The sequence below is a fragment of the Mesocricetus auratus genome, unplaced genomic scaffold, assembly GCF_017639785.1.
Source record: "Mesocricetus auratus isolate SY011 unplaced genomic scaffold, BCM_Maur_2.0 Super-Scaffold_100691, whole genome shotgun sequence".
Classification (NCBI taxonomy): domain Eukaryota; kingdom Metazoa; phylum Chordata; class Mammalia; order Rodentia; family Cricetidae; genus Mesocricetus; species Mesocricetus auratus.
The window spans coordinates 58,557,678-58,575,702 of NW_024429267.1; the positions used below are offsets into that span (position 1 = coordinate 58,557,678).

The 18,025-nt window shown below is 53.8% G+C and overlaps 1 protein-coding gene across 4 annotated transcripts; it reads left to right on the forward strand.

Moving 5' to 3' along the window:
• Window positions 1-855: 855 nt before the first annotated feature.
• On the forward strand, window positions 856-14,224 carry Ackr2 (atypical chemokine receptor 2). Of its 4 annotated transcripts, none has more exons than XM_005082371.4 (4): window positions 856-1,070; window positions 5,052-5,161; window positions 8,910-9,081; window positions 10,452-14,224. In XM_005082371.4, exon 4 carries the CDS (start codon window positions 10,454-10,456, stop codon window positions 11,624-11,626), a length of 1,173 nt encoding a protein of 390 aa, XP_005082428.1. In that variant the 5' UTR covers window positions 856-1,070; window positions 5,052-5,161; window positions 8,910-9,081; window positions 10,452-10,453; the 3' UTR covers window positions 11,627-14,224. The 4 variants fall into 4 exon arrangements, with proteins under 4 accessions (XP_005082428.1, XP_040596066.1, XP_040596067.1 ...); XM_040740132.1 differs by having other exon boundaries at window positions 8,932-9,081; XM_040740133.1 differs by having other exon boundaries at window positions 8,937-9,081.
• The last annotated feature ends 3,801 nt before the right edge of the window (window positions 14,225-18,025 follow it).

An 18,025-nucleotide genomic window follows, 5' to 3' on the forward strand; every position in this document is an offset into this window, starting at 1 on the left:
AGACACACTCATTCATTCACTCACACCCACACTCACCCATTCACTCAGACACACTCATTCATTCACTCACAGACACACTCATTCATTCACTCACACACTCATTCATTCACAGACACACTCATTCATTCACTCAGACACACTCACCCATTCACTCACAGACTCATTCATTCATTCACTCACACCCACACTCACCCATTCACTCAGACACACTCATTCATTCACTCACAGACACACTCATTCATTCACTCACACACTCATTCACTCACACACTCATTCATTCACTCAGACACTCATTCACTCACACACTCATTCATTCACTCACACACTCATTCATTCACTCAGACACACTCACCCATTCACTCAGACACACTCATTCATTCACTCACAGACACACACATTCATTCACTCACAGACACACTCATTCATTCATTCATTCACAGGAACACTCATTCATTCATTCATTCACAGACACACACTGCGGAGTGTGCAGATAGCAGTGCACTGCACACCACCCACACTCACCCCTTCACTCAGTCGTTCATTCACTCTCTGCCTCTGACCAGCCAGCCACAGGAAGGTTCCCGGCTGGTTGAGGGAGCAGACAGCAAAACAGAACTACCCTGAGAGTGGCGGGAGAAGGGAGAGGAAGGGCGGTAGAGGGAGCCTGGGAGAGGAGGCTGTCACTTGGTTGACCAGCAAGCACAGATGCAGCGGGGCGGGGTCCCACTAAGGGGTCCATGATGGACAAAGCTGAATGCTGGGTGGAGTTGGGTGTTGAACATAAGCTGCAAGGCTGAGTTAGCGTGCTTGAGTCAGCTGCTGGGAAACTGGGGACGGTGCCTTCCAGAGTCATTGGGTTGTTTTTTGGGGCACTCCTTCCTGGGGTGGGGGCCACTCGAGCGTGGCTCACTGCAGCAGATGGGAGGGCTTACGAGGGAAGAGCGTGCTTCCCCAGCCCCAGGAAGCCAGGATGTGTGTCCGGAGATTCATGCTCACTCTGCGCATCCCTGGGGAAGAGGCAGCAGCCTCTGGGCCCTCTCAGACTCCGGTGGATGTCCTCAGTCAATCAGGTCTGGCTCTCGGAGGTCTGGTAGCTCTCGGGGAGGGTGGGGCTGCTCTGGGGCCACAGCGGTCTCAGCAGCCTGGACCTGGGTTCTGGGAGAGGGAGGCATGGAGCAATGTCTACCCCAGGGGAAGCTCTTCCCCTCTTTTTTGGGACCCCGCATTGTGGATTCTGAGGCTTGGGTCTCAGGTGGGGTCCGGGGTCTTCCTCCCAGGGCTGAGGTTCTACTCTGTCTTTTTGCTGGAGTTACAATCAGAGCCTGGGCCCTGGTGCTTGTACTAAACCAGACCCAGCCACCATTTCCCGGTATGCCAGTTGGAGAGGCAGTAGCGACCACACTGGAGGAGGGACAATAAAGGGGTCCAGTGACAGCCCCCAGCTTATCTTTAGGGCTCTGACCTAGAACTTAGGCTCAGAGAAGCTCAGTAGCCATCCTGGGGTCCCTCGGGCTTTGGAAAGTGCATCGATCTGTTTTCTGTCTCTAGGGGTGGGAGAGGTGATTCATTTTAAACTCAACAAAATGACAAGGGGGAGGCTAAAAAAAAAGATAAAAAAACAGGTTAAAAAATCAGAAGAGAGGCTGGGGGCCTGTGGGGGAGGCCTGCTTTCCGGTGCTGAGGGCTGTTCTGGGAGGATGGCTGCTTCCTTGGGTTATCAGCGTCCCAGACATTCCCGTGAAACCAGGAAACCCTGAGGAATGCAGGCTCTCAGGGAGTACGGGGAGCTGGGAGCTTGGTGTGGGCGTGTGTGTGTGTGTGTGTGTGTGTGTGTGTGTGTGTGTGTGTGTGTGTGTGTGGTCCTACCATGCCGGGATTGGTCAAGCAGTTCCTTCTAGACCAGCTGTAGTTGCAGATAGGACTCTGGGCAAGAAGACAGGCAGACAGATGGATGGACAGACAGACAGACAGACAGATGACTGACCGACCTACCGCCCATGCTGAATTGTCCTGAGAGCTGTATCGTCCAGAGAGGGGTTTGGTGAGACTTAGCCTCATTCCCGGCTGTTCTCATGTTTACACAGTGCATTTTACATGAAACATTCTACTTATTTGTGTGTGCGTGTGTGCATGTGGTGGAGGTCAGAACCCAACCTTGGCCTTGGGTGTCTTTTTTTTTTTTCTTTCTCTTTTGGTTTTGGTTTTGCTTTTTTTTTTTTTTGAGACGAAGTTTCTCAGAGTAGCTCTAGCTGTCCTGGAACTCTCTGCAGATCAGGATGGCCTTGAACTCAGAGAGCCACCTGCCTGTGCCTCCTAAGTGCTGGGATTAAGGGCGTGTGTCACCACTGCCAGGGACTGGATGTTGTTCTTTAGTGGGGATGGGGTCTCTCACGCGTCTGGAGCCCACTGATGAGGCTCAGTTGGCTAGTCCATGCATCTCGGGGCTGTCCTTTCTCTACTGCCTCAGACTAGGAGTCACAGGTGGCGTTGCTACCAAGCCCAGCTTTCTACTTGAGTGTTGGGGACCTACTTCAGGTCCCCAGGCTTGCAAGGCAAGTGCTTTACAAACTGAGCAACCGCTCCCCAGCCCTGGAAGAGATGGCTCAGTGGTTAAAGTCATTTTTAGACCTCCCAGGTTCAGTTCCCAGAACCCAAGCAGCAACCCGTAGCCCGTAACTGTCTGTAACTCCAGTTCCAGGGGATCTGACGCCCTCTTCTGGCCTCCACGGTCACCGGGCACACATGAGGTACACATCTGTCCATCCAGAAAAACATTCACATGCATGAAATAGAATTTAAAAAAAGAGAGAGGGAAAAAGAAAAACAAAATGTTTAAAAAAGGAGAGCCTAGTGTATGTGGGAGCCTGTAATGCCAGTGTTCAGCGTGCAGGAGGAGGAGCAGAGCAGCCAACAAGCAGATGAAGTTAAGGGAGCGGAGCATGAGCATAGAGATCTGGGCACGGAGGCCCGAGCTCCAGTCGGCTCTCTTCGGTGAGCACCGTAGTCCTGCCTGTCCTGAGAAGCCTGGAGCAACGTCTGCTTCTCTGCTGAACCAGGAAGGGCAGCCAGGACAGGGTGTGGAGGGGGGGGCCTTGGGGAGCGAGTACCTGTCCCGCGGGAGCATCAAGAAGGGCCATCGTCATCAGAACGTGTCTGAGTCTGTAGGTGTGGACCCTGTGAAGCCTGGCTTGCTGTGAAAGTGGGCTGAAGGGAGCACTGAGCTGGATTGTGAAGAGTCGTTAACTCCGTGGACAGACGGACAGACAGACAGGCAGGCAGGCAGGCAGGCAGACAGACAGACAGACAGACAGACAGACAGACAGACAGACAACAGCATGGCAGGGGCTGTGAGGAGAGGAAGCCCCTGCTGCAGAAGTGGGGATCTCTTTCTGAGGATGACTGAGGCTTGACAGCCCAAGCCTGCATCCAGGCAAGCGGCCGGGAAGGAAAGGGTTGGGGGCTGGATGTGCGATCACCATTTCCCTCTCCATGTAAACTGGCTCCCCCAGGTGGGAAATCCTGTGCCTGGAGGTCCTCTAGCTAGGGACTCACGGGGGTCTCAGCAGGAGCTCGCGTGATCTGTGAGAGGAGGGGGCTGCCGCAGGGGGGAGGGGCTGTGGCCTGAGTGGCAGCAGGGTTCTGACATTACACCCTTGCAGACCATTCTTGCCGTGGTGTGTCCTTGGGAATGTCACTTTCCATTTCGGAATTTCAGTTCCCTGGGGAAGCTCCCGGGATCTTACTGGCTTCGGCTTTGGACCAGAGGCCATAGCTGCACCTTCTGTAGCCCAGGTGTGACAGATTCAGTCCAGTGCATTAGAATCCCTTTCTGGAACTCTCTTGTCAGGCCCAGGGTTGGCTGCAAGGATATGACAGGTCTAACGCTTACCAGTCTGTAATTGTGTACAACCCACCGCACTGGACAGTGAAACTGACTGGTGGGGGTCAGGGGCTTGGATGAGTCTTGAGTTTTTGTCTGCAGGCTGGCTGGGCCTGAAGTTTCTCAAGTGTTCCTCCCATGGCCCTGCCCCTGCATGGCTCATTCTAGGTCCCCTCCCTAACTTGTTGCCTTTCCCGTGTCCCGTGGATGCTGGTTTGTTTTCCCATCTGGGAACCGTCAGTCCCTGAAGCACCTCCCAGTAAAGCCACTTAAGCAGAAGCAGTTTGATATATATATATAGTTTTTCTCAAGACAAGGTCTCTCCATGTAGCAGCTCTGGAAGTCCTGAAACTCACTTTGTAGACCAGGGAGAAATCCACCTGCCTCTGGGATTCAAGGTGTGTGCCACCACGGCCCAGCTTAATATACAATTCTTTACCTCCGGCTCCATTCCCCACTTTGTGTTTTCATGGACCAGCCTGGACTCCAGAGTGAGTTTCCAGCCCAGCTAGCTCCAACTGAGTGGCTTTGGCTGGTTCCTTGGCCTATCTGTGCCCGGTCCCTTCGTAGAGACAACCGCCATAAGTGCGGTTCCAGAGACGGAATGAATGAACGACCCTGGCCTGTAGTAAGCGCCGTGTAATTGTAGGGTGTGGTTACACATGCAGCTAGGATTTAATGACTGATGGCTTCCCAAGCCCATGATGGAGGGAGGAGGGGGAGAGTGTAGCCCTGCCCCGCAGCTCCTGAGAGATGGACTTCTGGTACCCCGCATAGCCTCTCTGTGTAGCTGTTGGAGGATGCTCCCGCATATAGTGACTGGGGCTGCCCCAGTATCCCCAGCTACCACCGGGGCCAGGAATATCAAGAACACCGCAACACTGGGCTGGGGGCCAGAGGGGGGTCATGTGGAGCTGAGCAAGAGGGGTCCCCAAAACAACCAGGGAGTCTCCCAGGGGAGGGCCGGATAGGTGGAGGTTCTGCGCTGGCCCTGCTCGGGTCACAGGATCCTGTGGCTGCGGGGGGGGGGGCGGGGGGGGCAAAGTTGGCCTCGGCTGTGCCTGGGAGAAAATAAGAGCGGAAAGGGAAAAAATGAGTGAAGAGAGGGAGGAGGAGAGGCGTCCACACCGCTTAAATCACCACTGTTTTGCTAATGTTGTTCTGATGCCAGTCCTGCACGGAGGAGTCCTGGAGACAGCGGTCGCCCTTGGAGCCCCCAGGCTTAGGAGGAGCCAGCTCTGCATCTGGAGGGCGAAGGAAGACAGGGCAGGAGCACCCTGTGTGAGTATCGGGGGACTGGGCAGAGGTGCTGCAGGGAGAGTGGCTTTGTGGGGTGCTTAGATCAGGACTTGGCTTCCTGGTCCTGCTCCTGGGCAAGCCAGCAGATAGATCGGTTGCTTTTACATTCCAGGAGCTGGGGGAGCCTGTGGCGTCATCGGGCTCCTCTTGTTTGTTTGAGCAGCTCGCACATTTCTTGCGCCACCCACTCTGCTTAGATGGAGGCCAGCCCCGTAGGGGAGTTACCCACCTGGCCTCACCCTTAAGAGCTTTTGTCCCCAGGGCCCAGGGGCAGTGGAAGACAGAGAGGTCTGGAGTCTGGATCTGAGACTTGGATAAAGGGATGACGGGCAGCTTGAGTACCCAAGCATGGGAAAATCCCCACCATGGCATTGGCCACACTCTCAGTGTCTCCCAGCGCTGGCCACTGCGCAGGAGCTTGCCAGGCCATTTTTGCCAGTGGCACACACCTGCAGGGACGGGCTCCGCCTTCTGGATTTTCTCCGGCCTAAGGTGCTCAGGCTGGAAGCTCCGCTGGAGAAGCCGTGTGTCCCTCCAATTTAAGCTGTGTCTGCTGAAAGGGGGACCTCAGGCTGAGGTATGGCGGCCCCCCCCTTGAGTTTTCAGTCCATCCAGCTCACCCTCGGCTTTGGGGACTGGGTGTTACCTTACCGTGCCTGTTCCACCCTGTGGAACATAGACGTCACCGTAACGGCCTCTGAGCATCCCGTGAGGAAGTCCCAGACATGCTCAAGTCACATGGCATGATTCACAAAGCCACTTGTCCTTGAGAGCGGGCTCACGTGGCACTGCCCGCAAGGCCCCACACCACACGAATGGAGCTATGCTTTCTTTGGTTTTTTTGGAGGCTTTATTTCATTTTGTTTTGTTTGAGACAGCGTCTAACGTATCTCAGTGTCACCCTGAATTTGCTGTGTAGCTGAATATGACCCTGAACTTCTGACCCTCCTACGTAAACTCCAGTTCAGGGATTGGTGGTGTGCGCCACCCCCGCACAGGGCTGAGGGTCAAACCTGCATCGCAGGAAGGCGCCATCAGCCGCACTGCATTCCCCAGCATAAACACAGCAGCATTGCTGTCCTACGGATAAATCGCACCTACCTCCGTGCCCCTAGCTTTATGGGAGGCAGGCTTAGCTGAACTTAATCCTGCCAACCCTCTGCCTAGAAACCCCCTAGTGATTCTCTGGATTTCCCCCAAAGCCTTCCCAGCAGAATCACCTTTGCTACCTGCAAACTTAGCCTAAGAGGTGAGCCGCTCCTTCCTCTCAAGGCTCTAATGGAGAAGCCAAACGAATATAAGGGAGTGAAAAGGGCCAGCGCTCACACCCCATCTTGTGAGTCACTGGCCTGCACAGTGGCCAGGAAGGCACGTGCCATCCATGCATGGTGTGTACAGGGACATAGCCACCGGGTCACCTGGGCCATGCTCATGTAAGTGCTGGGGGAGGCCTGCTGCTTCAGAGGACCTGGTGAGCTTCCCGGAGTGTCCCAAGTGGAGGAAGACCTTCCAAGTGGTTGGCACCCAACTAGAGCTAATGACCCTGGCTTTGATCTCAGCATCTGTTAGGTTGCATATTTGCTAAAGCAAAAGTCAGGGACTTTGAGAAACCAGGGCTGGAGGTACGGAGAACAACTTGGGTGCAGTTACCGGCATCCTGACTGACAAAGCCCTGAGACACCTCAGCTCCTGATGCCAGCCCAGGGATGAGGGGCGCTCAGGGCCTGGAGGGGCCATATGTGCAGGAGAGGAGCAGGGGCCCCGCCACAGCTGGCACAGAGCCGCCTTTGAGGCTGGCCAGGAGCTGAGCTGGGCCCCAGAGAAAGCTTCCCAGACATGTGCACGGCTTCCCCCGACATCTGGTCCCCATGTTATTAGATAGGAACCCAAGGGTGGGGCAGAGGCTGACAGAGAGGAAATTCTACAGTGTTCCATGGGAGGGGTGATGTTCCCAGTCCAGCTCATTCCATCCAGACTCAGATGCCAGAGTCCCATGCGGGCTTCCTGAGCCAACAGCTCTTTCAAAATCCTTCTTATAAAAATAAAAACCAATACGCCTACCAGAAAGCACTAGGGAAAACATTGCAACACACATGGAAAAGGTAAAGTCCACACCATTAATACCCCCTAAAAAAGTTGGGTTGTGGCAGTTCAGGCCAGCACTCCAGTCCTTGCGGAGTGAGGCAGGAGGATGGCCGCGATCCCCAGACTTCTTATGAAATGAGGTTGCCGTCCACTGAACTCGCACATAAACATGACTGCACGCTGTCAGTGAGCATACTGGGAGTTCATCAGCACCACCAGCCCACAGGCCCCTCTGTCGTGGCTCAGTAATAACCCCCGCTGAGCCATGGACCACAAATCCATTTTTTTCTCCTTCCCCTCTTTTCCCCAAAGCCCCTCCCCACTGGTGAGCAACGCGATGTGTCGGACATAGATGCCCCTACCTAAGAGGGAGTGAAGTTGATCAAAGAGCCGTCTTCCTCCCTGAAGGAAGGCTAAGCGTGCAGCTGTAACGGAGACATACGCGGGGGTGGGGGTGGGGGTGGGCACAGCAGGGAAGGGGACACCCACTTAGCTAGCCAGATAGGTCCCATCAGGTGATCAGTGGGATGGCTGACAGGTGTCGGGCAGACCCACCTAGTATTCCCCTCTTTTTCTGTCTCTGTCCCCGCCCCCCCTCTCTCTTTCTGTAACTCAGAACAGGACTGAACACAGCTTTATGTTCTTCACACGTGCTGCAGCTCATGCTATTGCCACGCTTCAGGACACAGCGGCACACAGGTGTGGGTGTGGGGGTTTTCTAGATAAGACCTCAAAAGCACAGGCCAAACCAAAAATTAGAGAGGGGGCGTGGGGTGGAGGGAACGGGATTACATCAAGCATTGCAGAGGAGAGGCTCAACGGGAAGAAGAGCGATCCTACAGGGTAGCAAAACTGTTTGGATTATTTATCTGACAAGGGATTACCACCAGGGATTACTACCCACCCCTAAACTGTCTGATTTTTAAAACGGGCAGATAAAGGGTTAGCTAAGTATTATAGTACACACCTGCAATCCCAGTTCTTGGGGCACATGGGCAGGAGGATCAAGGGTTCAAGGTCATTGTCTGCTACAGAGCAATTTCAAAACCAAATCGAGCCAAACAGAAGAAAACAAACAAAAGGCAAGAGAGAGTGAAGATATTTTTCAAAAGTCAACAGTACACCTGACCTGATCTGTACTCCCCCAGGGAAATGCAAAACCTCCAGGGAAATGCAAATCCAACCACCGTGCGGTGTGTCACTCCACTCCAGTTAGAATGGCTCATATAAAAAAGGCAGAGGCAAGAGCTAGTTCAAAGCAAGCCTGGTCTACACAGCCAGCTCCAGGCCAGTCAGGGCTATGTAGCCGAGATCTGGTTTCAAAACAAAAACAAAAACAAACAAACAAACAAAAAACCTCATTGGCTGGGATATAAATGAGTGCAGCCACCATGCATTGTGAGCTTAGCACAAAGGTCTGGGGATAACGCCCCACCACCACGGCAAGCAGACTCTCAAAATAACCGTAGACAGAACCACCTGATGTGTGCGCATGTGGGGAACACGGGTCCCACAGGTGGCAGAAGGCATGGAGGGGGCTGATGGGTGGGGTGAGGGTGTCATCAGCAGAGGAAAGGGTGCCGGGGAACCACTGCACGGTACAGCGGCCGCCGGCGATTGTGCATGCTGTGTGTATCTTTAAAAGCTTGATGACAGGTTCTCATCAGAGTAGAGGAGACGCACACCTTCCCCCAACTCTGCAAGAGAGGAGTCGGGGGCAACAAGGAGAAGGAGTTCTGAGAAGAGAGGGAAACCAAAACAGCAGGGAACTGGAAAGAAAGCAGAGTCGACGACCAGCCAGACACTGCAGGCGTAAGGTAAGCCCGAGTGAAACCCAACCCAGCTGCCAACAGCCACCCCTGCAGACATCATGGCTGAGCGATCCACCTTCTTCCAGGCTTTCAACACAGCTTCAGGGATTTGCCCAAAGATGACAGGTGCATTGCAAGAGAAGGAGTTCGGGCTACAGTTCAGTAGACTCTCCGGCTGTAGCCGGAAGCTCTGGAAACCAATAACCCCATACAGCCATGAGTCAGGGTCCCTAGGGACATCTGGCTGTGTTGATTGATGGGAGGTGGCATGCCAGACACCATGGTGTTGGGGGTGAGTGACACAAAGATGCAAATCCGCTGAGGAGTTACGCAGTCCCGCAGTCCGCAGTCCGGGACTTGGTCTGTGATGGTGCTATGGGGAGCACCTGCCCCCCTCCCCAGCCCAGAGATGACTACTAAGACACAGTTCAAAGCCGACCTAGTCTTCATTCCATCTGGATAGGACTGCACTCAGGCATTTGGGATCCAAGTGTAGCACAAGTGTCCAGAACAAGGTGTTTTTGAAGGCAAAGCCCACACCCTGGCTTCTCACTTGACAGATGCAACCATGCACCCCAAAGGCTGTTGAAAACCAGTAGGTGACCATGGCCAGATTCTGGCTACTCCATGTTTACATGCTGGTAACACTGAGCCCATGTACTATTATTAAAAACCTCTGGGTAAAGTGACAGCCCTGGCCAGACAGTGCAACCTGTCCAGTGAAAATGAGGCGTCGATCTGCACTTCGCCTCAGTTTGGACTGTGCGCCCTGAGGGCTGCCGCCTCGGGCGTCACAACCTCAGAAGAGTATCGACTTAAAAAAAAACAACGGAGGGTTATTTTGGCTCAGGGTTTGAGGGGACACAGTCATTCATGGGTTAGGTTTCTTTCTTTTTTTTTTTCTTTTTGTTTTTTTATGAGACAGGGTTTCTCTGTATTATTTTGGAGGCTGTCGGACCAGCCTGGCCTGGAACTCACAGAGATCCACCTGCCTCTGCCTCACGAGTGCTAGGATTAAAGGCGTGCGCCACCACCGCCCAGCTAGGTTTCTTTCTCTAGTCTTCACATGTGTTTACATGTCCATGTACTCGAGCATGGGGGCGCGTGCGGATGTCAGAGGACAAACTCATGTCTCAGTCTTCTTTGCAGTCACGTACCCCAGGCTCGCTGGCCCATGAACTGCACGCGCTTCTGTCTCTACCTCCCATCTTTCTTTGCAGGAGCCCTGGGGGTTTATATGTGCTGCTGCGTCTGGCTTTACGTGGGTTCTGGGCATCTGAGCTCGGGGTCCTCGTGCTCACACAGCAAGTGCTCTGCCCACTGGGCGACTTCCCCAGGCCCTCACCGTGGCTTCTTGTTTTCTGCAATAACTTCAGGCATGCCCACCAAGGCTTCCCAGCTGCCACTCACCACCACCGCCAACACCACCACCACCAGTAGTTCTGAGAACAGCAGTTTCATCTATGACTACGACTACTTGGATGACCTGACCGTCCTGGTCTGCAGGAAGGATGCGGTCCTGTCCTTCGGGAGAGTCTTCCTGCCAATCATCTATGGCCTCGTCTTCGTGCTGGGCTTGGCTGGGAACCTCCTTCTCCTGGTGGTGCTGCTCCGCTATGCGCCCCGGAGACGGATGATTGAGCTTTACCTGCTGAACCTGGCCGTCTCCAACCTCCTGTTTGTGGTGACGATGCCCTTCTGGGCCATCTCCGTGGCCTGGCAGTGGGTTTTTGGCAGTTTCTTGTGCAAGGTGGTGAGCATTCTCTACACGATCAACTTCTACTGTGGCATCTTCTTCATCACTTGCATGAGCCTGGACAAATACCTGGAGATTGTCCACGCCCAGCCCCTCCATGGACGGCAGTCCCGGGTCAGGAGCCTGCTTCTCATCGCCGTAGTGTGGGCCACAGCCCTGGCCATCTCTGTCCCAGAAATGGTCTTTGTGCAGGCCCACCAGACCGCAGATGGCGTGTGGCACTGTTACGCGGATTTTGGCGGACACGCAACCGTTTGGAAGCTCTACCTGCGCTTCCAGCAGAACCTTCTGGGGTTTCTCCTCCCACTCTTGGCCATGGTCTTCTTTTACTCCCGCATCGGATGTGTCTTGGTCAGGCTGAGGCCTCCGGGCCAGGGCCGGGCTCTGAGGATGGCCACAGCCCTGGTGGCAGCTTTCTTCCTGCTGTGGTTCCCATACAACCTCACTCTGTTCCTGCACTCGCTGCTGGACCTGCACATCTTCGGGAACTGCCAGGTCAGCCACTATCTGGACTACGCGCTGCAGGTGACTGAGAGCCTGGCTTTCTTCCACTGCTGCTTCACCCCTGCACTCTACGCCCTCTCCAGCCGCCGCTTCCGGCGGTATCTGAAAGCATCCCTGGCTGCGGTGCTGAGACGGCACCAGGAACCTGACGCTGCCCATGCCCGGCCACCCAGCTATTCTGAGAGCAGCGGGGCTACTGCCCAAGAAGACGTGGTCAGCATGAATGAGCTTGGAGAGAGGCGGGCTGATGACCCCGTTGGCAAGGGGCATATGGGGGATGATCAGGCCTGAGCGGCCATGCCACAGTCTGGGAAGAGCTCCGCGCATGCGTGCGCTGTCTCTCTGGGGGCCAGCGCACAACTGCGCGACTGCGCTGTGTGCCCCAGTGGCTCTCAACCACTGCTCACTGCTGCCTCTTCCTCCATCTTCCTGGACCCCGTGCTGTCCGCTGAATCCCTGCAACCGTCTCCATGATCTCTGCCTCTATCCCGTGTGCTTCGGTGGCTCCCTGGGACCCCAGCAGCCAGGGAGGTGGGTCCATTCTTGGGCTTCCAGGGCCATGTGACCAGCCTACCACACTCCTCATCGCTACCACACTCCCTCCTGGTTTCCGGGTACAGGGCACACTGGCCTCCACTTGTGTTTCTGGGGTATCGCAGGCTCATCCCAGTAGGGAGAGTTCAGCTATGTCATCTTCCTGGGCAATCTTCCCCTTGGGAAGAGATTGGCGCATTCCTTCACTTCCTGGGGTCATCTTGTGGTTGAGGGGGGCCCATGCTCAACCAACTTAATTCCCTACCTACGTACCTGATGCCCTGGGTCACCTGCCTCTGCACTTACACTCAGTTCACAGACTTCCCTGTTTGTTGTTTTCACTGGTTACTGCTTTAAGTCCACCCACCCAGCTGAGCTGCAGAGGAGGCTCTCAGTGCAGGGCTCACTGCTGCACTCAAACCCACGCCTTGGAAGCTTGTGTATGAATGGAAGGCATTTAGAAGTATCTGTGGAGCAATGAGCTCTTTCTGTGAAGAGCCGCGGGCTCTCCACACACCAGGGCTGTCCAGACACCAGGGCTGTCCACACACCAGGGCCCCTTCTCTGTAACTCGGATGGGCATATAGCTTCCTGCCCTTGCCAGTAGTTCCAGAACTATAGCCTGAGGACACTGGAGATGCTGTAGCCAGAGAACATCTGGCAGGAGGAAGGCAGGGACCATCCCCGGCTCTGGCCTGATCTCGGGACCTTCCATCTTTCCCGGCTCTGTCAGTCAAGTTCAAGTCTTTATCTGAACTTTCCAAAACACACACTGGTGAGAAAGGCCGTCCTTCAACACATCCTGCTGGGAAAACTTTCTGTCCACACGTGGAAGATCAAAACCAGAGCCTGTCTCTCATCCGGCACAAAGAGCAGCTAAAAATGGATCAAAGGCTTCACTGTAAGACCTAAAGCTTGGAAACCCCCGAGGGAAAAGCACAGGGGAAGCAACTAAAGGCATCATCAGAGGCAAGGACTTTCTGAGCAAAGTTCCAGCAACCCAGGAAGTACAAGCAGAAACCGAGAGGCAGGGTTGCATGGAGTTGCCGTCTCTGAGGCAGGGGACAGTGGTCAGAAGAGAGCTTACAGACAACCTAACCTGGCTTATGCCTAACAGGGCCAACATCCAGACAGCAGAGGGAGCCAAAAACTCAAGGTCAAATAATCCAATGGGGGGAAAGAAATGGGTGAGTGATCTGAACAGACATTTCCCAAAAGAAGACCAGATGCTCCATAAATACACAAAACACTCTGCATTCTTGTCCACCGCAGAAACACAAATCAGAATGACGTTGTAACTCTACCTCCCGCCGGTCAGACAGCTGTTACCAGAGGAGCAACAGGAGCAGCAGAATCATGAACTCTGGTGGACAGGGAGGAAAAGGGACCCTTATAGCCTGCTGTTGGGTAAATTGGTACAGGTGCTGTGGGCAGTAATTTGTGGGTCCCTTAAAAAACTAAAACTGCTAAGGATCTGCCAGTCAGTCAGCACACTTCAGAGATATCACACACTGGGTTTATCATGCCGTTTTTAAACAATATCCAGGATAAGGGATCAGCATAGCTGTCCAGCAGCTGGTGAATAGACGTGGAAAAACACACCATACACACGATGCAGAGTATTACCCAGCCTTGAGGGAGAGGAGGAGGAGAAGCCAAAAAATGGACAGGGTTCTGGGTGCGTGAAGTGACATGAGCCAGACTTAGATGAATATCACTAATTTCCTCTGATTCATGGAAACAAAGACACAAAAGAGAGCACGCTTGGGAGGAGGAGAGGGGAGAGGGCAGAGAAAGGAAGGCCCGAAGGGTGAATTTGGACACAGCATGACATACGCATGTATGGACAGGTCACAGAGAACTCTGTAAGTCTACACAGGATGAGTTCATAACTACAACAATAATAGGCTATGCTTGACACAGAGGCCAGGACGTGTGTGTGTGTGTGTGTGTGTGTGTGTGTGTGTGTGTGTGTGTGCGCGCGCGCAGGTGCTCATGAGTATGTATGTGCCAGTGTGTGGAAATAAAAGGACAAGCACAGGTGCCATTTCTCAGGTGCCATCACCTTTGTTCTTTGAGACTGGGCCTGTCTTCGTCTCCCCAAGTTGCACTTGCGTGTGCACCAAGCCTGGCTCTTGACACAGGCTCTTGGGGTTGGACTCGGGTCCTGGTCCTCGTGCGGCGGGTGTTTCACTGACTGCTGCTTCTCAGCAGCACCCAGACATCGGCACCCTCCGGCTGCTCCATTCCCTGAACAGCGCCACTCCGTGCCGCCCTCTGCACACCAGCCCTGTCTGCCCTGCCCTGCTCCCTCTTGTAATAAAGCTTGCTTCTGGGCAGGTGTGCCCTCCCTCATCTCCTGAGCTAATCCCACTTGCTCGGGGAAGGTCACCCTGCTCCCGGTGGAGTCTTAGATGCCCTGATTTGGATCAGTGTACTCTGAGTCCCACGTATTAAAGGCTTGGTCCCGGGGTGTTGCTGCTGAATAGTGGTGCCACCTCTAGAAGGCGGCCCTGAGGTCACCGGGAACACGCCCCTGAAGGGAATGATGGGGCTCCAGCCTTGTCCATCCCCTTTGTTCTCCTTCGTGGCGTATGAGCTGAGATGTGTGCTCACTCCTGGCTGCTGCCTTCTGTTACAACCGCCAGCATCCCACAGCAATGCATCTTGGGCTGCAAGGCTACAGCCTCCTGACCCTGAGCCAAAGGAAACCTTTCCTCGTTGATCATTAATGACGTTGGGTCCTTTGTGGCGGTGACAAGAAGCTGACTAACGCACAGAGAAATTATAATTTTATATTTTCATGACCACAGTGGCCTAGGCAGAGTCAGTAGGACGAAGGCAGCTAGAACAGGCTGCAATAGAGGCAGGAAACTAAAACAGAGAGGGTGAGAGGCCTGGTGCTTCCCACTGGTGAAGCGTGAGAGCAGGAGGGGGTGAGAAAACTCTGGGGGCCTCAGAATCAAGGCTCAGCTGGTGCTTGTCCAGTTCCCCAGTGCTGGCTTGACCATGACACCCACCAGTACACACACACACACACACACACACACACACACTACACACACGTGTACGCACACCAGCATGCACACAGAGACACATGCACACCAGCATGCACACACACACAAATGCACACATGTGCGTACACAGAGATGCGCGCGCGCGCGCGCGCACACACACACACACACACACACACACACACACACACACACCGTGTGGGACCACACTGCTTTGTTACTTGTAACCTCAAGGTTCCTGACCAATCGATACTCCCTGCCGCCCAGTGCATGCTTGTCACTCTTCTTCAGGGATCCCTTCAGCCCCCAAGACTTCCCGAGGCCCACAGAACCCCTCACAGACTGCTCACAGCTCACAGCTTCTGATGAGCACAACGAAATACAAAGCATGGCACCCAGGAAAGGAAACTCCTAGTAACGTGGAGAGGAGAGTAAGATGGTGGATGGTCCCATTCCCAGACAGCAGACAGCTGTATGTATTCATTCCATTCACTGCTACCAGCGCTTGGAGTATAGCAGATGCTCACCAGTACTTCAGGGGGCATACTAATTCATTTTCTCATGGAGGCAGCATCAGCTTAAGGAAGGAAGGCTTAGCTTTTGCTCATAGTTTGAGGGTGTAGCCCAGCATGGGGGGCAGCATGGTGGCAAGAGTGTGTGGTGACTGTCACATTGCATCTACAATGAGGAGACAAGAGTGTGTGGTGGCTGTCACATTGTATCTGCAGTGAGGAGACAAGAGTGTGTGGTGACTGTCACATTGTATCTACAATGAGACAAGAGTGTGTGGTGGCTGTCACATTGTATCTACAATGAGGAGACAAGAGTGTGTGGTGGCTGTCACATTGTATCTGCAGTGAGAAGACAAGAGTGTGTGGTGGCTGTCACATTGTATCTACAATGAGGAGACAAGAGTGTGTGGTGGCTGTCACATTACACCTACAGTCAGGAGAGAGGAGTGTGTGGTGGCTGTCACATTGCACCCCCAGTCAGGAGGCAGACTGAGGTGGCACTGGTGCTCAGATCAGTCCTCCTTTTTATTCATTCCTCCCCTGGCCACAGGATGGTGGCACCCACAGCCAGGGCAGCCTTCCTACCTCAGCTAATCTAATCTACAAACCCTGTCACACAGGCCTACACGTTAGACTCTACTTCCTGTCAAGGTGGCAATAGTAGCCCTAACGGGATCTTTTCTTTTTTCTCTCTCTTTTCATTTTCTTCACCTCCTCCTTCCTCCTCTCTCCCTCTGCTCCTTCTTCCTTCCTTCTCTCCTTCCCTCCTTTTTTGATTTCTTTGTTTGAATGGATGCCTGGTGAATTCTGGTGAACAGAGCATTGACCAGGAAGGCAGTGTCCCATCCAGTTCTTTTCTCTGAGTTCAGCAACAGTGTGCCCCCCAGTCACATGCACGTAATATACATGCACACATATACACATGTGTACACACACCTATGCATTCATACACACAATCACACACATGTACACACATCTGTGCATTCATACACACAATCACACACACATACACACATGTGCACACACCTGTGCATTCATATGCAGAATCACACAATGCACACACCTGTGCATTCAAACACACAATCACACACACATGTTCACACACCTGTGCATTCATATGCAGAATCACACACATGCACACACCTGTGCATTCAAACACACAATCACGCACACACGCACACACATGTGCATGCCCAGTTGTTCTCTCATGTCCCTGACTTATCTTTGGTGAGTTTTTTTTTAATTCTCCACACCCACCGCTCTCAGCTCTGATGCCTTCTGGTCTCTCTGTCAAAGGCTCTAGATTCTCAATGTCAGGAGGACTCCAGGCTGGTAATTTGTCTGAGCGTTTCCGTCTGGGATGTCCATGTACATGTGTCTGTCTCTGATAGTATGCTGTGTGCGCTGTGTACAGTATATATATATATATGTATATATATGTGTGTGTGCATGTATATGTGTATGTGTGTGTGTGTGTACGTGGATCTGCTATGAATGTGTAGTTCTTTCTGACTGTGAACATGTGGGTGTGCACCGACCATCTGTGTACATGCACTGATCATCTTGGCCCTTCACCTTGCCTTGTGGGCTCCCGAAGGCCACATGCTCCACGGGAGGAGAGTTTTCCGGGGCGCTTCCCAAGCCACCTGCTGCTGAGAGCTCACAGTCCTGACTTGGGGACTCATGCCCTCAGTCTACTCAGTGTGTTCCCAGGCCAGGCTCCCGTTCCACGTCCCCGGGTATGTGGAGAGGGAGAGGACGCGGCAAGAGAGGCTGCCCACTTCCCCGCCCACGGAACGAGACGCGGGCTGGCTGAATGGGAGTCATACGCTCGCCATTATGACTTGCCGCTTTCCACCCCAACCCTCCTCTCAGGTCCCTGTCTGTCCCCTCTCCTTGTGTTCCTGGCCTTGAGGAAGAAGATAGGCCACCTTAATGCTCATGGCCAGGTAGAGGGTCTATCAGATTGACTTCATCATTCAAGAAAGGGGGGGGGGTCTGGGTCCAGAGTCACACAGCTAGTTGGAGACATCCTGTCCCCAGTTTGGACTCCTGCCTACTGTCCCAGCAATGCTCAGGGCAGGCTAAAAAGGACACAGAGAGTCACAGCTCTGGTAGCAACACCTGCCTGTTCTCCCAACCCGGGAGGCATATCTAGCCATGAGATCACCTGTGCCAAATGCAAAGGCAGAGATAAGCAGACATTACCATACTCTGATGGGCTCATTCCCTGGTTCTGGTGGTTCCAGGTCCCCTCCATGAGGAGACAGCCCCGGCAGAGGAGGCCCAAGGGCACGCACGCCTAGTCACGCTGGCCCCGCCCAGCAGAGCTGTGTCCCTTTCTTCATCCCTGCTCCTCTCCCCTCCTCCTCCCCCCCAAAACCCCCAAGGACAAATCCCTGATGGGCTTGAATGTGGGTCAGGAGCAGGAAGAAAAAACCAAGAGATTGACAGCCCAGGTGTGCTGGGATGTATAAGCAACGTTAGGGGGGTGGGCCCAAGGGCATTCTGGGATGGGAAGATGGAGATCGAAGAAGGCTTCTGGGAGTAACTGGTGCTGGGCTTGCAGGAAAAGCTATGCCTCTGCTTTGGGGACGGCTCCCCTGGAGAAACCCCGTAGAGACGAAGCA